General features: G+C 36.3%; 1 protein-coding gene across 1 annotated transcript in view; it reads left to right on the top strand.

Moving 5' to 3' along the window:
• LOC121316402 (nesprin-1-like) overlaps positions 1-19813 on the top strand; it is a 161502-nt gene that overhangs the window by 9409 nt on the left and 132280 nt on the right. Inside the window, exons 3-15 of the mRNA XM_041251476.1 lie at positions 78-173; positions 669-752; positions 5557-5649; positions 6088-6266; positions 6388-6584; positions 7084-7193; positions 10335-10442; positions 11091-11228; positions 12388-12552; positions 14697-14809; positions 15802-15970; positions 16824-16920; positions 18954-19156. Of these exons, the coding sequence (XP_041107410.1) occupies positions 78-173; positions 669-752; positions 5557-5649; positions 6088-6266; positions 6388-6584; positions 7084-7193; positions 10335-10442; positions 11091-11228; positions 12388-12552; positions 14697-14809; positions 15802-15970; positions 16824-16920; positions 18954-19156 (1752 nt within the window). The remainder of the gene's footprint in view (positions 1-77; positions 174-668; positions 753-5556; positions 5650-6087; positions 6267-6387; positions 6585-7083; positions 7194-10334; positions 10443-11090; positions 11229-12387; positions 12553-14696; positions 14810-15801; positions 15971-16823; positions 16921-18953; positions 19157-19813) is intronic.

Genomic DNA, 19813 nt, shown 5'->3' with positions numbered 1-19813 from the left:
TGCTAGTGCCATACCAATAAAATAGTTTTATTCCTTTCCAAACATTTAGTTTAAACAATCTTGTATTTTATTCACAGCGCCAGCCCCCTTTGGTGGTGAATGAACTATTTGAAGACATTAAAGATGGTGTGATGCTGCTAGCCCTTCTTGAGGTTCTGTCAGGACAAAAACTAGTAAGTACAATTGTATAAGGCCGAACCATTTGTTTTAAGTTAATCATGCAAATACACTGGGAAATGATTTGCTGAAACTACAGTATATCAACACCATCTGACATTTATACATTCACAATTAGGCAATGTTTCAAGGCACTTGACAAAACATAAAAAAAAAAAAAAATGTTGTTAACATCTGGAGCCCAGTTATATTCCCTTCAAGCGATAAGCCTGCCATGCATTCAAGATATCCTAAAAGCGATATTAAAACAAAAATCTAAATATTTCCATGTTTACCTGTACAATTTTTTAATTTTATTTTCTAATGACTTTATCAGTAAAGGCTTTTTGTTTCACTTATTTTGACATTTTAACATAATTTAACGTAATTTTTCCTTAATAGTATTCTTTTTTGAGGGGCAGAAAATCATAATGTTGCCATCGTATTCTATATATTTTAATCAAACTGCCATGTATTGCTCAACCTTCTTGATGTTGTTTTGTCGTTTTTAGCCATGTGAGCAGGGCCGTCAGATGAGACGGATACATTGGGTGTCCAATATTGGCACTGCTCTCAAGTTTCTGGAGGGCAGACGGGTAACACTTTTTAAAAAATATTTGTGTTAAAAGAAACACATACAGCAGGTTATAATATTATAGAATTACAGTTTAAGGGTCTATACTGTATAACACTTATTACAAAGAAAGATCACCCATCAACAAAGCTGTTAAATTGAAGTGTTTGTGCTTTTTGACAATAGTGGAATTAAACTTGCCTGGACTCACAATTTACACAATTATAACTGTACAGATCTTCATGTGTTTTTGTATGTCTTCTATTGATCCTTAAGAATTAAGGTACATACTACCCTGCACAGTAGTCACATGGTTTAGGCTCCTTGTAAAACTGTAGAACATCTTATAAATCTTCATGAAGAAATATTGCCTTATGGTTGCCCTGGAGATCACCTCTAAAGACTCCATGAAAGGCTAGTTTAAACACACTGCACTAACCAGCCCAGCACAGTCAAATTTAATAAATACAACTCATGGTTCTAAATCCAGTCATGCTGACACATAATTAAGGATAAGATTTTGTCACTGTGATTTTTTTGTATATTTCATGGGTGAGTTGCGGGGAAAAAAATCCAAGAATTCAGAGTTAAGTCACATACTCAAATACTACACACAAAAAAAAAACCCAATAATATAAAGACTGTTGCTTTTGACTGCTGTGTTCAAAATTAAACTGTATATATTTTTTCTTCAATAATAAGAACGGGGCGTTTAAATTGGTTGTTTCTAAGTAGCCTACAGATCACTGCCCCTTTAAAAATAAAAAAAAAAAAAAAAAAAATAGGTAGTTCAAAGGTCAAATCACACAGGCAGCACTGTGTCCAAGAAACAGAGCATCACAAAGATCAGAAAAAAAGATGAACCTCTCATTTTATCTACAGTTTGCAGGAAATTAAAAAAAAAAAAAAAAAAGTATTTTGTTTAGCAATGTTTAGTTTTAGAGAAAATGAGTATTTATTTTCAACTACTTGGGTACACTACAGCTAAAGAGTTTCAAGAAATTTACAGATTCTCGCATATTTGTATTTTCAGTGCATGACATACTGCATTTTAAAGGAAATAAAGGCCTAACCAAACGTGTTTTTACAACCATTTCCAAGATTTAACAGACGTTTGTTCAAATTCACGATTTTCACGATTTCCATGACTTTTTTGTCCTCCGTGGCAAAATCGTATGCTTACACATAATAATAAATTCCCTCAGTCTCTTGTCCTTCACTGCAATTGAAATTCAAAGCCAATGCTTGCTAAAAAAAGGTTCATTGGTATTCAGTTAGAGTTTAACTGCGTATGTCTGAAATTGTTCCATATTATCCTTGTTGTGCTTTCCTGTGAGATTTTAATCCTGTCTGACTGGGAGACTGGAAGAAGATGATAGGATTGTTTTCACTAACTGGGGTTATCTATTGGGCGGGATGTGAGGCCAGTGACTTCCCAAAATAGTGGTTGTAATTTCCTGCCATTAGGGCACAAAACTGTCAGTCATTAACCTTCTACCTGTAATCTTTTTCTTTTGTCATGCTGACTAAAGTCTGTATACAGAGGATCTCTGGTTAGTTTAAACTACTGACTTCACAACAGTTCTACTATAAGCTTTACTATAAGCTTTTTTCTTTTCTTCCATATATATATATATATATATACTATGAAAAAGTATTTGCCTCCTTTCTGATTTTCTGCATTTTTGCATATTTCTGACACTGAATGTTAACAGATCTTCAACCAAAATCTAATATTAGATAAAAGGGACCCTGAGTGAACAAATAACACAAAATGTTGGTACTTATTTCATTTATTTATTAAAGCAAGTTTTGCAACACCCAATGCCCTCGTGTGAAAAAGTAATCGCCCCCTAAGACTCAATAACTGGTTACGCCACCTTTAGCAGCAATAACTGCAACCAAACGCTTCCTGTAGTTATTGATCAGTCTCTTATGGAGGAATTTTGGCCCATGCAGAACTGCTTCAACTCAGTGACATTTATGGGTTTTCGAGCATAAACTGCTCATTTCAGGTCCTGCCACAACATCTCAATGGGGTTTAGGTCTGGACTTTGACTAGGCCATTCCAAAACTTTAAATTTCTTGTTCTTCAGCCATTCTGATGTAGACTTGCTTGTGTGTTTCTGATCATTGTCTTGCTGCATGACCCAGCTGCGCTTCAGCTTCAGCTCACGGACGGATGGACTGACATTCTCCTGTAGAATTCTCTGATACAGAGCAGAATTCATGGTTCCTTCAATGATGGCAAGTTGTCTAGGTCCTGATGCAGCAAAGCATCTGCAAATCATGACACTACCACCACCATGCTTGAGCGTTAGTATGAGGTTCTTACTTTGGAATGCAGTGTTTGGTTTTCACCAGACATAACGGGGCCCATGTTGGCCAAACAGGTTCACTTTTGACTCATCTGTCCATAGAACATTGTTCCAGAACTCTTGAGGATCATCAGGGTGCTTTTTGGCAAACTTGAGACAAGCATTCATGTTCTTCTTAGTGAGCAGTGGTTTCCGCCTTACTACTCTGCCACGAATTGCTCAGTGTCTTTCTGATGGTGGAGTCATGAACACTGACCTTAGCTGAGGCGAGAGAGGCCTGCAGATCCCTGCATGCTGTCTAGGGTTCTTTGTGATTTAATGAACGATTTTACGCCTTGCTCTTGGAGAGATTTTGGCAGGATGGCCACTCCTGGGAAGATTCACTGCTGTCCCAAACTTTCTCCATTTGGACAATATAACTCTGACTGTGGTTTGGTGGAGCCCCAGAGCCTTAGAAATGGCTTTGTAACCCTTTCCAGACTGATAGGCATCAACAACTTTTTTCCGGAGGTCTTCAGAAATTTCTTTTAATTGTAGCATGATGTGTGAAAATATGAAAAATGTGCAAAAATGCAGAAAATCAGATGGGGCAAATACTTTTTCACGGCACTGTATATAATATATATATATATATTGTAGCATGCACGTGGGGAGTCAGCAGCAGGGCTGGTAGGTGATGCAATCACACACAAAGACATGAGTCCGATTATATGCTCCTTGCAAAAGAGCCGGCTGTTTTGTACAGCGGTATTGGCACTACGCTTTTGTGTGAGAGGTCCTATAATGTGCAAATGTTATAATTACAGTCAATTCTCATTAAAACGAACTCGGATTAGACTCATTTTAGCAGTCGTTTATTGTAAATTACTTCTTAAAAGACAAATTCACTAAACACAAATTTCCTGTTGATGCTAATTATTTTGGAGCCCTCCCAAGGAAGAAAAATGTGAATAAGACTAAACATCCAAACTGCTGAGTGTAAAGGATGTTAGGCAGTGTATTAACTTGCATCCACATTAGTGCCTTTGTACTATTTTTTAGTGCTGTTTGGGGACTAGAGCCTATGATACATTTTGAGTTGCCATAGTGATCACGCAAAAAATGTGCACTGTCCTTGCAGACAAAAGTGGAGATGTTGAAAGCAGTGGATAATGCACCACCGTACAAGAAAAAGAAAATGTTGCTATAGATTTCAACATTCCCACGAACACTCTGTCAACCATTCTAAAAAAAAAACAGGATACAGTAATACAGGCTTATGAACAGCAAGTCATCAGTGTTTCTGATTTTCTCAATAAGGACGCCTTGCCTTTGTGGTTTAAAAATTTCATCAGAATGGGACATGCTGATTTCAAGTGCAGTCCATTTGTAATGTATTCTTTTTAAAAGTTAACTTACAGCCATATTTTTTAATAAAACGCAGAGTCTTTAAAAATGTGTAATACTTTTAATAGTTCTGTAGTTGAAATTAGATTTTAGTGTTACCGGTACAGTAACTTTATTAAAAGCTGACAGTATGCAGTTGGCTTTAGATTACTTATGATACGAATTACTGATGAGACACATTTTTTATTTTTTTTTCTGTTCCCTTGAAATTCATATTAACGAGAATTGACTGTACTTGTGTTATTGTTGTAACCAATTTTCATAAACATCATACAATACTAGAATGTGCTATTGTCAAAAAAAGTTATAGCCCCTTGCTGAATTCCCTAAGGAATGATGTACCTTATACCATCTAAATTTTCGGACTATTTTTTAATTAGGGTGAACTGGCCCCTGCTGACGTTCCTTCTTAACTCTGCAGGAGTGCAGAATAGAAGTAACTTATTATTATTCAAACACTGCCACCTTATGAGTGGAGGAGAACAACATGCGGTTTAAGCGTTTTCTTAAAGGACTAGTAACGATATATGTTCTTAAAATCATGTTTGTTGTGAACATTTGCAAATGATTTATTTATGCGTTTTCAAGATCCGTGGTCCTGACCACAGTTGAGAATAAAAGGATAGATATTGGCAAATAGAATATAAAAAATATTGACTAGTCTACACATAAGCTTGTTAAAGCAATCGTTATTATAATGTTGTAGCAATAATAATAATAATAATAATAATAATAATAATAATAATAATAATAATAATAATAATAATACACATTTATACAAAATATATATACATACCACCAAACTACAGGATAGATCGGACTTGCCCGAAGCTGTTCATAATGCCAAAAAAGTACTGAAAGTTATTTAAAATGATAAAAAACAGCACAGCAAGGTCCAGTACATCTTACAGGTATATAGACTGAATACACCGAGTAAATAATGATAGAGGACATACATGATAAGTTATTAAACATATAAGAAATGTAATATTCCAGAAATGAAGACGGTATAAAGAATCTTATTATGTAAAGACTGATTTACTCTATGCAGGGAAGTAACACATTGTAATGTTAGACTTAGAAAGAATAGAAATAAATAATACTTTTATGTCTGATTTACAGATCAAATTAGTCAACATAAACTCAACAGATATTGTTGACGGAAGACCATCAATAGTACTGGGTTTGATATGGACCATCATATTGTATTTCCAGGTAACTTATATCTTTCTGTGCTTACTATGTAATAAAAAAGAGTGACTGATTAGTCATTTGTTCTCTTGAAGTCTTAATTGTAAAGCTTTGTCTTTATTTAATCAAATACTGCTGTAATTTATTTTCCTTTTTCTGAATAATAATAATAATAATAATAATAATAATAATAATAATAATAATAATAATAAAGCAAAGTGAAAATGAACATCCAATTCAGATTCAAAATTCTGTTGTAAAATGTATCATAAAAGGAGTTTGCTTATTTAAATCAAATGTAAAATGTTGTCTCCCCCATTCCCTTTTTGGTGCTGCAGAAATAATGTAGAATTCTGAAGTGATCAATAGTTTATGGGATGTTCAGTTCAGCAGAGAGAATTGCCTCCCTTAACTCACTCCCAGTGTTTTCTGTTAATGATGTGTGTGCTCTTTTTCCTGCAGATTGAAGAGCTGACCAGCAATCTACCCCTGCTGCAGTCCTTGTCAAGCAGCACCTCATCTGTGAACAGCATGGCCAGTTCTGAGACTGCAAGCCCACCTGTGAAAAGAAAAGTCATTACTAAGTTCCAAGGGACTGCCAAGAAGGCTCTGTTGAAATGGGTGCAATACACAGCCGCAAAGTAAGTTCTTCGCTCTTCATCTCTGGTTGTCTCTCTTTGGTCATAGAATTAAACAGGTAGCCCATTGCAGGAAGTTAAAGTCAGTCTACAGCACTGACCTGTGTCTATGTTTCTTTTAAAGACGACTGGGGATCGATGTGAAAGACTTTGATAAGAGCTGGCGGAGTGGTGTTGTCTTTCATTCTGTGATCTACGCAATCCGCCCAGACCTGGTGGACATGGATAAAGTGAGGAGGAGAACCAACAGAGAGAACCTTGAAGATGCCTTTACTATTGCTGAAAATGATCTGGGAATCCCACGCCTGCTTGATCCTGAAGGTATGATTGTTATTGGAGTAAATAACTCTTTTCAGGTACTTTACACTACAAAACCTCCATTAAAATGCAGGGAATCACTATTCAGTGGAAAATGTCTATTGTAATCCCATATCTGTTTGTTATTATTATTTTTTTTTTAACTTGAGCTAGAGTTCATATCGTGACCTTTTATTACTATAAATGGCTTTTAACCATAGTCAACTCTAAAGTGCCAGATCCTTTTGCACTTAATGATGTTGGTTGAAACATACTGTTACGATTGAGACACAAAGTTTAACTGTTATGATTAAGTCAGGTTGGGATGTGCAGATATGACATGAATGGGTTTATTTAAATAATCAATTAGAAAATAAGAGCAAAAATACAAATGAATTAGTAATAGAGTAATTAGAATATGTATAGAACATGTCAATCAAAATCAAACGAAAACAAGAAGTCTTATATAAGATCTAAATGATCGCGCCAGCAACAGTGAGAGTTACTTTGATTTGTCTTCCAGATGTGGACATTGACAAGCCAGATGAGAAGTCTATCATGACATATGTAGCTCAGTTCTTAAAGCACTATCCAGACCCCCGTAACACAGAGGTGGATGGGCAAGGCGAAGAGGTAGGTTTCTTTACAGCTTCTTTAATAGACTGTTTCTGAGCCTGATTCAGTGTATTTGATGTGGCGTAATTAATAATACTAGAATTTTTTTATTTACCGCTTGCTTAGACAGTCTAATAGGACAGTCTAATAGGACAAAACCCCTTTCTATGTTTTTTTGTTTTAGAGTAAGAAACGATTCTTCAACAATTGCATGATGTAACCGTATAGTCTAACCTTGGTCTTACCAGACTCTCAGTGGCAACAAACAACTGCTACATGTGCAAACAGCTTTCTAGATCATGATGTTGCTTCGTCATTGCTTGTTTATGCTGCTTGGTGATGCTGATCATTACTTATTTTGACTATCTGTGGATAAACCTGGTGTAATCAAAGTGTCTTTCTATACTACAGACACGCAGTCCAATATGATAAGCAGCGAAAAAGAGGAAAATGGTGTCTTAATAGGCCTTTGTTAAGTAGCCATTGATGTTTTATTTCACGGTTAACATGTTACAATACATACTGACCCCTGTCTCCATGTTAATTATATAATATAATGTTCTTATACGGCACTGTTAGTCTTCAGAACTATATATTGAAAATCAAGTCATCATCATTAGCCATTTTTGAGCCAATCAGAGCGCTCCATTTCCATTTCTGAGTACCGAGAGGCTTTGTCACAACACAGTAGAAAACCATACAGGTTCTCTGATTTAAGCTACTCAATTTAAACAAAAGCTTATCTAAATATTTTCATAACGGCTTTGATATATAGTTGAGATTAATATAGATAATTCAACTTTTTTCGTTCTTTTAACTTTTTTTTATAACAATTTTATATCTGGTTGCTGTAGTTCTACAGGGTCTTGTTATGCTTACGTTTGCATTGGTAGCTGTAAACAAAACTGCTTGGCTTGCGTGATGATTCTCTCAACACAAAAGAATTACAGTAGTTCAATGTATAAACCTTAGGGATGAAAATAATTCTGTTCTAGAATACAGGCATGTTTTATCTGTCTTGTGTAACGCGTTTACTAGTCAATTACCAACAGCCTTTTTAACATCAGTGACATAATTTTATTATTTCAGTTTTGCATTTAAATAGGGACTGCAGGTAAATTAATGTTGTAGATAAATATGTGGCCATTTTTATGTAATCTGTCTACAACTAATATTCCATTTGAAAAAAAAAAAAGTGACACCATTTGAAAAAATCAGCAACTCTTATACTGCCATGCAGCAGTAATTGCATAAGATTTAACATTTTCTGTTAGCTCTGCACTTCATGAAAATGGGTTGTTGAAGTCTAAGCAGTGAATCGTTTTTAATCTCCTGCATTCTGCTGCGCCTCATACGCTTCTGCTGTTTTTCTATCCATTGTCTGCTTTGTGCTGGTAGGAGCTACTTCGTTCCATTCCAACTTTTGCAATTTCTGTTCCCAAGCTTCAGGTAAGGTGTGAAAGCTCGGAATCGAGCCCGTCTGTCATGCTATGACGTGTCTGTCTGCATTGCTGCTTGTTGACCATTTATTTTTTATGCACGTCTTTCAGCTAATATATGTTTTATGTTATGTTTGCATTCTTGTTTGTGCCTTGCTTTCCTGCAAGTTTGATCTTGGTCCTCGAGACACTGAGCAAATGCTTGAGTTATGTGCGACAGAGTGCATTGCAGGTAACTCGTGTATACAGCACTTGTGAAATGACACTGATATAAACATGTCAAATTGGGGCATGCTGGTATTGTTACTTGCTTTTTATAAACAGAATAAAAAAGTTTATAGTAACACCTAGGCTTTAACAATAATATTACGAGATACAGGTCTGGAATATTGAGGAGGGTCCTGTAATACGTATACCACACTGTGGAACTGTTGTTGGTCTCACTTACCGTGGAAAAAGCAGTTTTTCACTGTTACTACAGACAATCACTGCTAATAAGTGGGCAGGAATACTTCATAGGCTCATTTTACCCCACTGTCCATGTCCAAAACTGGGTTTTATTGGAGGACAGGCTCTGAAAAAGAAGTATTAGATCTTGGATGCTATCCTCTTGGTGTCATACAAGTTGTTTTTTGTTTTGTGTACTTCAATGAACAGGGGAACTCACATGTTGGTTACTCAGGTGTTTTATAAAAAACTAAATGAACAATTTGATCAACCTAGATTGCATCAACCACCTTTTAATAGGCGTGTGATGAAATCCAGGGGAATTCTCCAGTGCTGTAAAACGATCTAATACAATGCAGGGGAAATCTCCAGTGCTGTAAAATGCTCTAATAAAATCCAGGGGAATTCCTGAGTGCTGTAAAAAGCTCTAATGAGATCCGGGGGAATTCTCCAGTGCTGTAAAACGATCTAATACAATCCAGGGGAATTCTCCAGTGCTGAAAATGCTCTAATAAAATCCAGGGGGATTCATGAGTGCTGTAAAAAGCTCTAATGAGATCCGGGGGAATTCTCCAGTGCTGTAAAAGATCTAATACAATCCAATGGAATTTACCAGTACTGAAAATGCTCTAATAAAATCCAAGGGGATTCTCCAGTGCTGTAAAATGCTCTAATAAAATCTAAGGGTGGCTAACACCGGTAGAGTATAATTTCAGCAAATCAACACCTAAGTCAAGTAGACAAACATTTTGATTAACGGCTTTGTAGAAGCTGAGGAAGGAATTAGCCAAAACTTTTTGTCTTATACATATCATCTTTATACGTTTGCTTTATATCAGGAGCTATAGAAGGTTAAAACAGCACAAGATGGGTTTTTATAAGCCATCAAAACTTCAAACGTCACCTAGAGGTATCTGACATATTTCACCCTCATAACTGTTAATTGGCTGTATAATTGTACAGTTTAAGGGATTTTAATGAAGTGCTTTTTTGTGACTCTTGTAAGATAAATATCTGGTAATATTAAACAGATAATCTAAGAAGGTCAGAACGTTTTCAGTTACTAATGGTATATTATTTAAAACAACACTTATTGCTATTTGCTATACCATGTGGGACTTTAAACTATTTAAAATTATTTCCAAATGGTTCCCATCTAGTATTTAATGGTTTTCAAACAGTTTAAGTACATAGCGATATAGGTGTACATGTTGTAGGGTTCTGGTTGGTATTATTAACCCTTAGCAATGTGTTTCTGTTTCTTGTCCCCTAGGAGGAGGACCGGCAGACACTGAGAGAGGTCCAGGCCTGGCTGGAACAGTATGAAAGAGACCTTAGCAGAGCACAGGTGTCTGAAGGAAGTCTGCAGGAGAAATATCAGGTGAGGCTGACGGGGTAGAGGTCCTTAAATTGTCTTTGCTAGAATATTCTAACTGCAACTTCATTTTTTTGCAATACAATGTCTTTAGCCTGGAATCATAGGCCAAATATTTAGAAAATCATGTTATTCACAAAGAAAGTCACACAATGTTCAACCTCAGACATATGAGTCTGTCCAGACACTAAAGGTATGTTGGAGTATGGTGGAAGAGACGTGGAGTTGCATGCTCTCCAAACACTTGTGGCCCCTAACTGCTGAAACCTTTTACTCAGTTTTACTTTCCTATTAGATCTCATTATCTGTACAAATTTAAACGAGAACGTTAAACATTATATCTCAACGACTTCTTAAATTGGACTTGCTACAATTCAGATATAAAGATAGCTGTAATTTCAAATTCATTATTTTGACAAGACAGCTTTAAAAGTGATATGCATTACTTGCATCCATTTTTTGCACAGGACCCCAATTTTAAGCTTGGCTAATGTCGTTGAGTGTTTAATAGTTAAAGATGGGTATAACACTAATTGAATAAATAACCAATACAAAATATTTCTTGACTTTATAAATATGTAGTGCTGACTGGCATGTACATGTTATCTTGCATGTTATATGTGTTTGTATTAAGAATTACAAATTATGTTTCAGTCATTCAAGAGTTTTAGAGTTCAGTATGAGATGAAAAAGAAGCGGATTGAGGTATTGATCCAGCCTGTACAGAGGGAGGGGAAGCTGTCAGTGGATCAGGCCTTGGTGAAACAGACATGGGAGAAAGCCACTGCCAGGGTAAGAACATGTCATATTGCCTTTCATTTTAAGGGTGAGGATTTTTTAAAGTTCATTTTAGTTCAGATTTCATGTGATGCAATGCACTGTATTTGAATATAGGAATTATTTTACGCAACAGTTTTTTAAGAGTGTGTCACAAAGACAGCTGTAGTGGGTGAGGTCAGAAACGGGAACCATGAAATAAACAACAGAGAGATGGAGCTGGGTGGAGCTGAGCAATTGGTTTCGCTCAGCATTTAATGAATGAACAGAACAGTAAATAAAAAGGTTGTAACAAACAAAAAACACAGGATACGGCACTTTCGCCAAATTAAAGAGACAAACAAAACGGACTACACAGACAAACACAGTGAGCTGATATTTTAACTATTAACTATTATTATAACCTCTGTCTCCAGTCGCGTTCTCCACTCACCGAACACACAACCCCGAGTGGGTGAAAACATGCTGCTCTTATGCAGCTGTACCGAGACTCGATTGCTAATCAGTCATTCAATTGGAGTCGCGGTACAACTGCACGTGACATTTTACATTTTACCTGCACATGAAGTGCTGTGCAATCCTCATGCCTAAATACAAATATACATTTTAAACACTTGTGTTACACAGACCCGTTTATGTCCCTTGTACCAATGACTATACACCAACATTAACACACAACATACAACACAAAATACACACAGGGGCGGGGCACTTTGCCACAGAGTGTTATGAACATTCTTATAAAGTAAGTTAACAAATGCTTTGACAAACAAAAATACACTGCAAATGTGATCTCATCAATTCAAATATGCAGTAAAAACAGCCCTTAACAAAACATTCCTTTAAAAAGTCCTTAACGTTTTGTGAATAGGGGCCATTGTTTCTTAGTGCCTAGTATAAAATTAAACTAAGATACAGTATATCAGTAGATGCACTAATGTTTCTCCTCACTAAAAACATTTATGATTTGGAAACAGTCAAGTCAACCCGCTTCCATAATTTGTTGTGAATATGTTTGGAAGAGATTCAGATGCTTTTACATCACATCTGACCTCATCATCTCTGGTTTTTGTTAACATCATGTAACATCTCACTATCGTTCTGTATTAATCTGGTGCTTCCAATGCATCTGGGAAATTGTTCCTAATGCAGTGTTTCATTCTTGTCTCTCAAGCTGCTAGAGTGGCATATTCAGCTTGATAAGTCTTTGCCTGGACCCCTGGGTGCCATTGGAGCCTGGCTGCACAGGGCAGAGGTGGCCCTGCAGGAGGAGATTGCAGTTCAGCAGGCCCACGAGGAGACCGCTAACATTATCCACAGCAAACTCCAGCAACACAAGGTAAATCTATGATAGCCCTAATTACCTGCATTTGCCTTTTAAATTGAGCTTTATGGAAGTACATAAACCAGTATTAGTGCTCATGCAAGATCATAGCAGAAGGTGTAGTACTTCATGATGAATTCACTTGTGTGTATCTTTGATGTGCAGAAGTTAAACGTAACATAACATTTATATAGAATTGTGACAATATGGCTGATTATTCCAGTTCAGTTTGAGAAACAAACTATGAGCATTTGTTGAAGTTTGGGACCAGGTGTTGAGCTTGATATATGGTAAATTAAGGGTTAGATGTACAAAAGTGTTGCACCTGTCACAATAGTCACAAACCAGTTACAACCTTATTGGGAAGTCTAGGGTGAAATGTACTGAACAAGCGCAATGCTATGAGCGACTTTTTAGGAAAAGCCGTGCGGCAGCAGTTTTTCTTTGCGGTTCAACCTTAGATGAATATGTAATTATGGACGTTCCTGCATAAATTTGTAAAAAGTGGGTTGAGGTAGTGCAACTCTCAAATATTGTAATGAGATGTATTTAAGCTGGCAGCAATTGTGACACTTCAAATTGCATCAATTTGTTAAGAACTTCTAAAATATGTTTTGAACAGTCAAAATTAACAAACCTTTAAAAGGCAGTATGAAAAGCACTATCCCTTAATCATGGCCACTGTGATTGCAGCAAGGAGGAGACATTGTCTTCAGCAAGAACGAGTGATTTGAAGGATGAGAAGAGAAATGGTATTTCATACCAACATTACACTTTTCGATTGAAATTAAGCACAGGCTCGGCAGCCACAGAACTCTTGAGCTGCTGTCTGATTTAAAAGATAACCTGGAGCCTGTCATTCAGAGAAGTCCAACTATTGTCCACCCTGCATTATCTTGCCTCTGGGTCTTTTCAGTGGACTGTGGCAGCTGTTCCTGGTATTTCCCAGTCCGCCTTTTCTCGTGCATTGTCAGTTGTGCTCAATACATTTTTGAGGTGAACAACCGAATACCTATTTTTCCCTAAAAACAGCGTATACTTGCAAGCCTTGAAAACAAATTTCATGTGCCACTAACCCCTCCAGCTTATTCTGAGCATCTGTATAAGAATAGGAAACACACCTATTAATGTGCAGGTGGTTTGAAACCGTGCACAATTTAGCACTGCACCACTGACTAACTTAAATAAAAACTGACAGTATACATTTGGCTTATAGGCTACTCATGATAATACGAATTAGTGGTGTAATGCAAAATTTGTTGCTGGTCCCTTGAAATTCGTATTAACGAGAACTGACTATCCTTCTATAAGCATTAAAGATCATTGTCAAGTATGATCTATTTTTTGTTACTTGTCAAGGCTAGAAATAATAATACAAAAAAAATCACCCTAAAATCATTTAATTTCAATTTAAAATAATCTTTTATTTGCATTGTACACCACTGGACCACACAGCCTCCTATTATGTATTGTGTCGCCTACCCAAAACACATTAGTGTTATTTCAGTGCAATCATTTACATTTAAAATACATTGAGCACTATAAATGTATGTGTGCGATAGTGTTGTATTTTTTTAAAACCTAAACCCTCCTTATATCAGACAAACATGTTCAGTTTAGTGAGGGGCTTCTGTGTGATTATGAAAAGCTTTTTGGTAGAAATATATTTTTTATTTGGGGTTGAAGGTGGGGTCCCACTGTAGAATCTGATGGGAATAAGCTGGCTTTTATTATTTATTTGAGAAAAAAGAAAATGTGCAGAACATTCGCAATGCTAGAGACCTCGCTAAGATGAAGTAGCAAATATTTTAATTAATATATTGTGACTCTTTTCATTAACATATTAATATGTTCATAAACATAGTAATATTTTCATTAACATCTTAGTACATATGGCAAAATGTATACGTTGCAAATTGTTGCAACAAAAATGCAAATTGCGGTATGTTTGCACTGCGACTCGCTCATCTTAGTACATCTACCCCATAGTGCTTATTTAAATAGCTGGTTAATTTTAGAAATACTTAAACTTATTTCTGTATTTCCTTGTTTCACAGACTTTCTTTTAGTATTCACAAATGTACCAGTGTTGAGTGTTTTTAAGTTATGGACCAAATAGCTGGTTAGTTGATTTTTCTTCTCTCTTCTTCCTGTTTCAGGAGGTGTTGAAAGGCCTGGAGGGGCAGAAGCAGCCATTCCTGCAGATCCACAGGTGTGGTTCAGTTAATGGAGTCCCGATCCCCACAGAGCAGCTAGAAGACATGGCACAGAGGTGGGTTCTGCACAACTCCATAGTGACAGTCATGATACAACTTAATGATACCTTTCACTCTTCTAGTCCTGTTTCAAATCAATTTACATTCACCTGGAGATATGACTTTGTACAGAGAGGTGCCGGGGCGCAAACAGTGACAATATTACTGTTCTTAAGAACTGTGCATTCAAAATAACATAACAAGTTTATTTACAAGTTTACAGTCACGCATATACGAAGTAGTAGTATGCACAGAAAGAAAAATTAAAACCAACAGCAGGACAAAAAAAAAAAAAAGAAAAGAAAAAAATGCCAGTAATTAGAGACTTTATTTTTTAGCCTCTGGATATATTCTCCAACTACAGACCCACCCCCCTTAGCCCTGGCTTGCGCTGTTGTCTTTGCCTGTGTCGAGATGCATCTCCTTTGCCATTTCATCCCAGTGCATGAGCAACCGCAGTGCAACACTCCGCCTTCGCACCCACGTCAAACAGTTGCCTTGTACCAAAAAACGACGGGAACTTCGCTGGGACGGGACTTAGCGCTGAATTTTAAGAAAATGTTATATTATTCGTGATTGAAAAAGCTAAATTCGTAAACAGCATGCATTTAAGAGCAAAACATAGTATGAGATTTTTAAACTTCCATAACATAAGAGGTAATGGTGCTTTCCCCTGTCAAGCCCAGAGGAAGCCCCAGCACAAATTAAGCACTGGGAAGTGACCCAGAAGCTTCCTGTGTGACGGTACTAGCTAAGAGTTTTCACTCTGACATAAGATATCTACCAGTTACACTCAGCCACACATGTACCCCATGCAGAGCTCACCTTCAAAGATGAGAATTTTGAGAATAAGCCCAATGAAGGTTGTTGAATGTTGGAATAGTCAGGCAATCTTCGTCCGGGATTAGTCAGATGGAAGTAAATTTCAAGTGGTGTGTATAACCTAATTTAATACAATTATTTTATGACACAAATTAGAAACTGATCATTTTGTTAATGTTTTCCACAGATTTCACTTTGTAGCTTCAATGGCGCAAAACAATTTGATAAAACTAGAATTCTGGGAACTGAAGTATCGCCTGCTGGCTTTCCTGATGCTTGCAGAATCAAAACTGAAATCCTGGATCATCAAGTATGGAAGAAGAGAGTCAGTAGAACTACTGCTGCAGAACTACATTGTAAGTAACAAATTAAGTATCACTTTTTTTTTGTTTGTTTTTTGCATCCCCATTATTATGTGCCCTAGGCAGCAGCCAATGTTGCCCACAACTAACGGCGGCCCTGTTTTCAGTAATTTCACAACTGACTTCAGTGAATAATTTTTATGAATATAAATTAGAAATAGAATGTATGGTCGAGGTGTACACACCTCCAGACTGTAACACTGAAACCAGCTTTTGAAAAGTATTGTAATACAAAAAAAATGAATTGATTTGGAGTTTAAAATGTATATCTTTTACCAGACACATTTTGTTTTAACTTGAAATTCATATTACAGTGAAGCTATTGATACTGGTGGTCACATTACTGAAAGAGGTGTAACTGTAAATTATAGTACATAGTTCAATAAATAAACTTCAATGGAATTAGTAATAGCAATAGCCTATTGGCATAAATTTCATACTATTCTAAAATCTTACAACGTTGTTGTAAACACCCTTTTTTATTGCAATTCACTTTTAATTCATAGTACTGTTCTTATGCTGAGCTGCATCTGACAAATTAGCACAGCCTCTCTTTCAGTAACATAAAATAACACCCACTGTCACGGCAATTAGAAGTTTGTTGTATACCCATGTCCTAAAAAAGGCAGGGTCAGGTGGATTTTTACAACATGCAGGTTTATATACAATAACAAACATATAACAAGTCTTTGTTGGTGTTAAACCTGCTTTGTAATAACACAATACAAAATTAAGTGACTTCTTGCTTCATTTGTTTAAACTAGGTCTCATTCCTCAGTTAAAACCCTAATTTTGGCATGTCTATTAAATATTAAAATTCAGCCACGTGTATTATTATTTTCTACAGTTGGTTATTGAAGGAAACCAGTTCTTTGAACAGTACGAAGTTACATACCAAACTCTGAAACAGGCAGCTGAAGTATATGTAAAATCTGATGGCTCAGGTAAGAGTTTGCATATTTCTCCCTGAAATTTTGTTAATTATAGTTTATTGTAAGCTCATTCCTATCAATTAATCATCATGGCTGGCTGTAAGAAAAATAGGTATGAAGCCTCTCTGGCAGTATTTTATACAGACAGCAAAAATAAATTGTTGCCTGTGGTCAATAGACTTATATTCGCCTGTCAATGAGCAACAGGCAGCACTTCAAGTGAGTAGGAATTACAATTTAGATGCAATTAGCCAGCGCATTTTTAAAAATATACATTTTGAGACACGAATCCCTGTAATTTACTCCCTGGAACTCTTCTTCAAAGTGGCAATTAAACAATTGGCAGCAGAAATAGTAAAGGTGTGGTGGGCTCAGTTTCAATAATTATCCAATTGAGCATCAAGCTGTGAATGCTTCAATTGACTTTGCCAGTTTTCAAAGTGTTGTGTTTAGTGAGTTTGTGAGATAGATACAGGAACAGATTGTAGCTGTCGTATACTTAATATAAAATTTACAAACATATTGATTTCCTAGTAACCGTGTGGATTTATTGTCACAGCAAATGTTAACAGAATTACATTTTGACCAATTGATATTTTAATATTGCCAGACGTAAACTTCTATTTTAAAACCTAAGGACAAGTAAAGCAAAAATATTTTGTTAAATCTGTAAACAAGACTGTATACATTACAAACAAAATCACTATACATGTTCCATTTTTTAAGTATGTAAGTTGCCAACTGGCCAAACTCAAAAGACTATTGGATTATTATTTACAACGTGGTGCACAGTCTAGTATCTATATATTATTTATAGTGCAGTAGTACCATTAAAAGTGTCACACAAGCCCAGCAGCCAGCTCCAAGTAATGACGTTGTTGCTCGGTTCTCTGACCATGCTGTGGCCCGCACGTCTCCATCTCCCTACTTGCTGAAATAATGCAGGCAGACATTTTGGGTTAAAACCAAAACAAAAACCGCTGTCCTCCCTGTCTCGTCTCCCCAAGCACCAGCCCTCTCTGATCAAACACAGTTCCCTTTTATGATCCAAGCCATGCCCCTTCAATCCTCCATGACCAATTGCTAGACGAGTATCTCTATGGAAAAACACTGGCTTTGACGGATGCGCAAATTGAAACACCTGTGTGATTGCCCTTCCCAAGATGGCCACCACAAGCCAACTCTGTACTTCAGTTATGCACCGTCTTGGTGCGGACCTGAGGGTTGATAGCTCTAGTGTCACCACCTGCCGAGGGGCCAGACTTTACCCCACCTTCTTACTATCACCCTGTCCCATACCTAGATTATCCTTTTCTTTTTATTTGATCAAAATACAGAAGGATTCAAAAGGTACAGTAGTAATCCTTGGTAGGGTATTGTATATCGGAATAAAATGACTGTACTGCAAAGCACATACATTATGCCTAGCAGTGAAATGCAATATACTGCTTTTAACAATAATTAAAGTGCCTTTGTAACTGTATGAAAATCAACCTCCTTGTTAGGTTTTAATTGATAAAATGTCACATACTATGTGCGCCTGTGTGTGTGTGTGTGTGTGTGTGTGTGTGTGTGTGTGTATATATATATATATATATATATATATATATATATATATATATATATAAAAACAATCACAAGTTTATTACATCCAGCCATCCTCATGTCCTAATGTTCATTACTGAATCACAATGGTAAGCAATGGCCAATGTGTCCCAAGGTTTATAGAAAGAGAAGGTAAAGAAACTCCATCCTTAAATGTTTTTGTTTGGAGCCAACTTTGATCAAATTGTTCTGTATTTACTTATTGTTTTAAATCATAAACATGTGAGTAAATGGTTGTTTTAAAGGCTGGCAGTTGAACCAAAATTATGATACAAAACCTCTGCCTCATGTTCGCATAGTCTAACCTTTTAATAAAACATATTGTGTCCCTCTAAAAATTGTCACTAAAGAAATCATCTGTAGACAATATATTGTCGTTCCTACATGTATTCAGATATGTGATTTAGAATTTTTATTTTAAACCCCGTATCTGTTTGCAGCTGAAGAGGCAGAAGGCTTGAGCAAGTTCTTGAATGACACAGCGGCACAGTGGAGGAACTTGTCTGTAGAGGTTCGGAGTGTGCGCAGCATGCTGGAAGAGGTGATCTCTAACTGGGACAAGTACAGCAGCACAGTAGCCAGCTTACAGGCCTGGCTGGAGGATGCAGAGAAAAAGCTAAACCAACCTGAGAATGCCAAGCGGGTGAGAGGATACCTGCTTTATTAACCAATACCATGATGAAACAAAAAAACTTTCTTCTTGTGTCTTGTTAAAAACATATTTTGTGTTGAATTTTTTTCTAATAATTTATGTATATACAGTTGTAGTCAAAAGTTTACATACCCCAATGGAAATTTATAATTTCTAGAAATTTCTCAAACAAGTAATTATAGAAAAATCTTTTGTAGCAAAAGTTTTGCTTTTGTGGATGAGGAAAAAAAAAGTTACAAGATTATAAAATTATTTATTTCAGCAATTTCTTTGCAAAACTCCAAAAATGCTAATTCAAAAGTTTTCATAACCTGACAAGGAAAATTTAATTAATTGCTAGTTGAGGCACCTTTAGCAATAATAACCATTTTTAAACAATATACTTTTGGCATGATTCTTTAGTGATTTTTGACCATTCTTCAGTGCAAAATTGTTCCATTTCATTGAAATTCAGAGGACTTCACTTGTGCACAGCCTTCTTCAACTAATACCAAAAATTCTCAATAGGATTTAGATCGGGACTTTGACTAGGCTTTCCAGAACCTTGATTTTATTCTTCTTTACCATTCTGAAGTAGATTTTGATGTGTGCTTTGGATCGTTGTTGTGTTGGAACGCCGAGTTGAGCTTTAAACCAGGTTTTGTAGTG

This window comes from Polyodon spathula, chromosome 5 (genome assembly GCF_017654505.1).
Source record: "Polyodon spathula isolate WHYD16114869_AA chromosome 5, ASM1765450v1, whole genome shotgun sequence".
NCBI classification, from domain to species: Eukaryota; Metazoa; Chordata; class Actinopteri; order Acipenseriformes; family Polyodontidae; genus Polyodon; species Polyodon spathula.
Note: the sequence above shows the minus strand (reverse complement) of the source record. Positions and strands in the feature narration are given on the sequence as shown.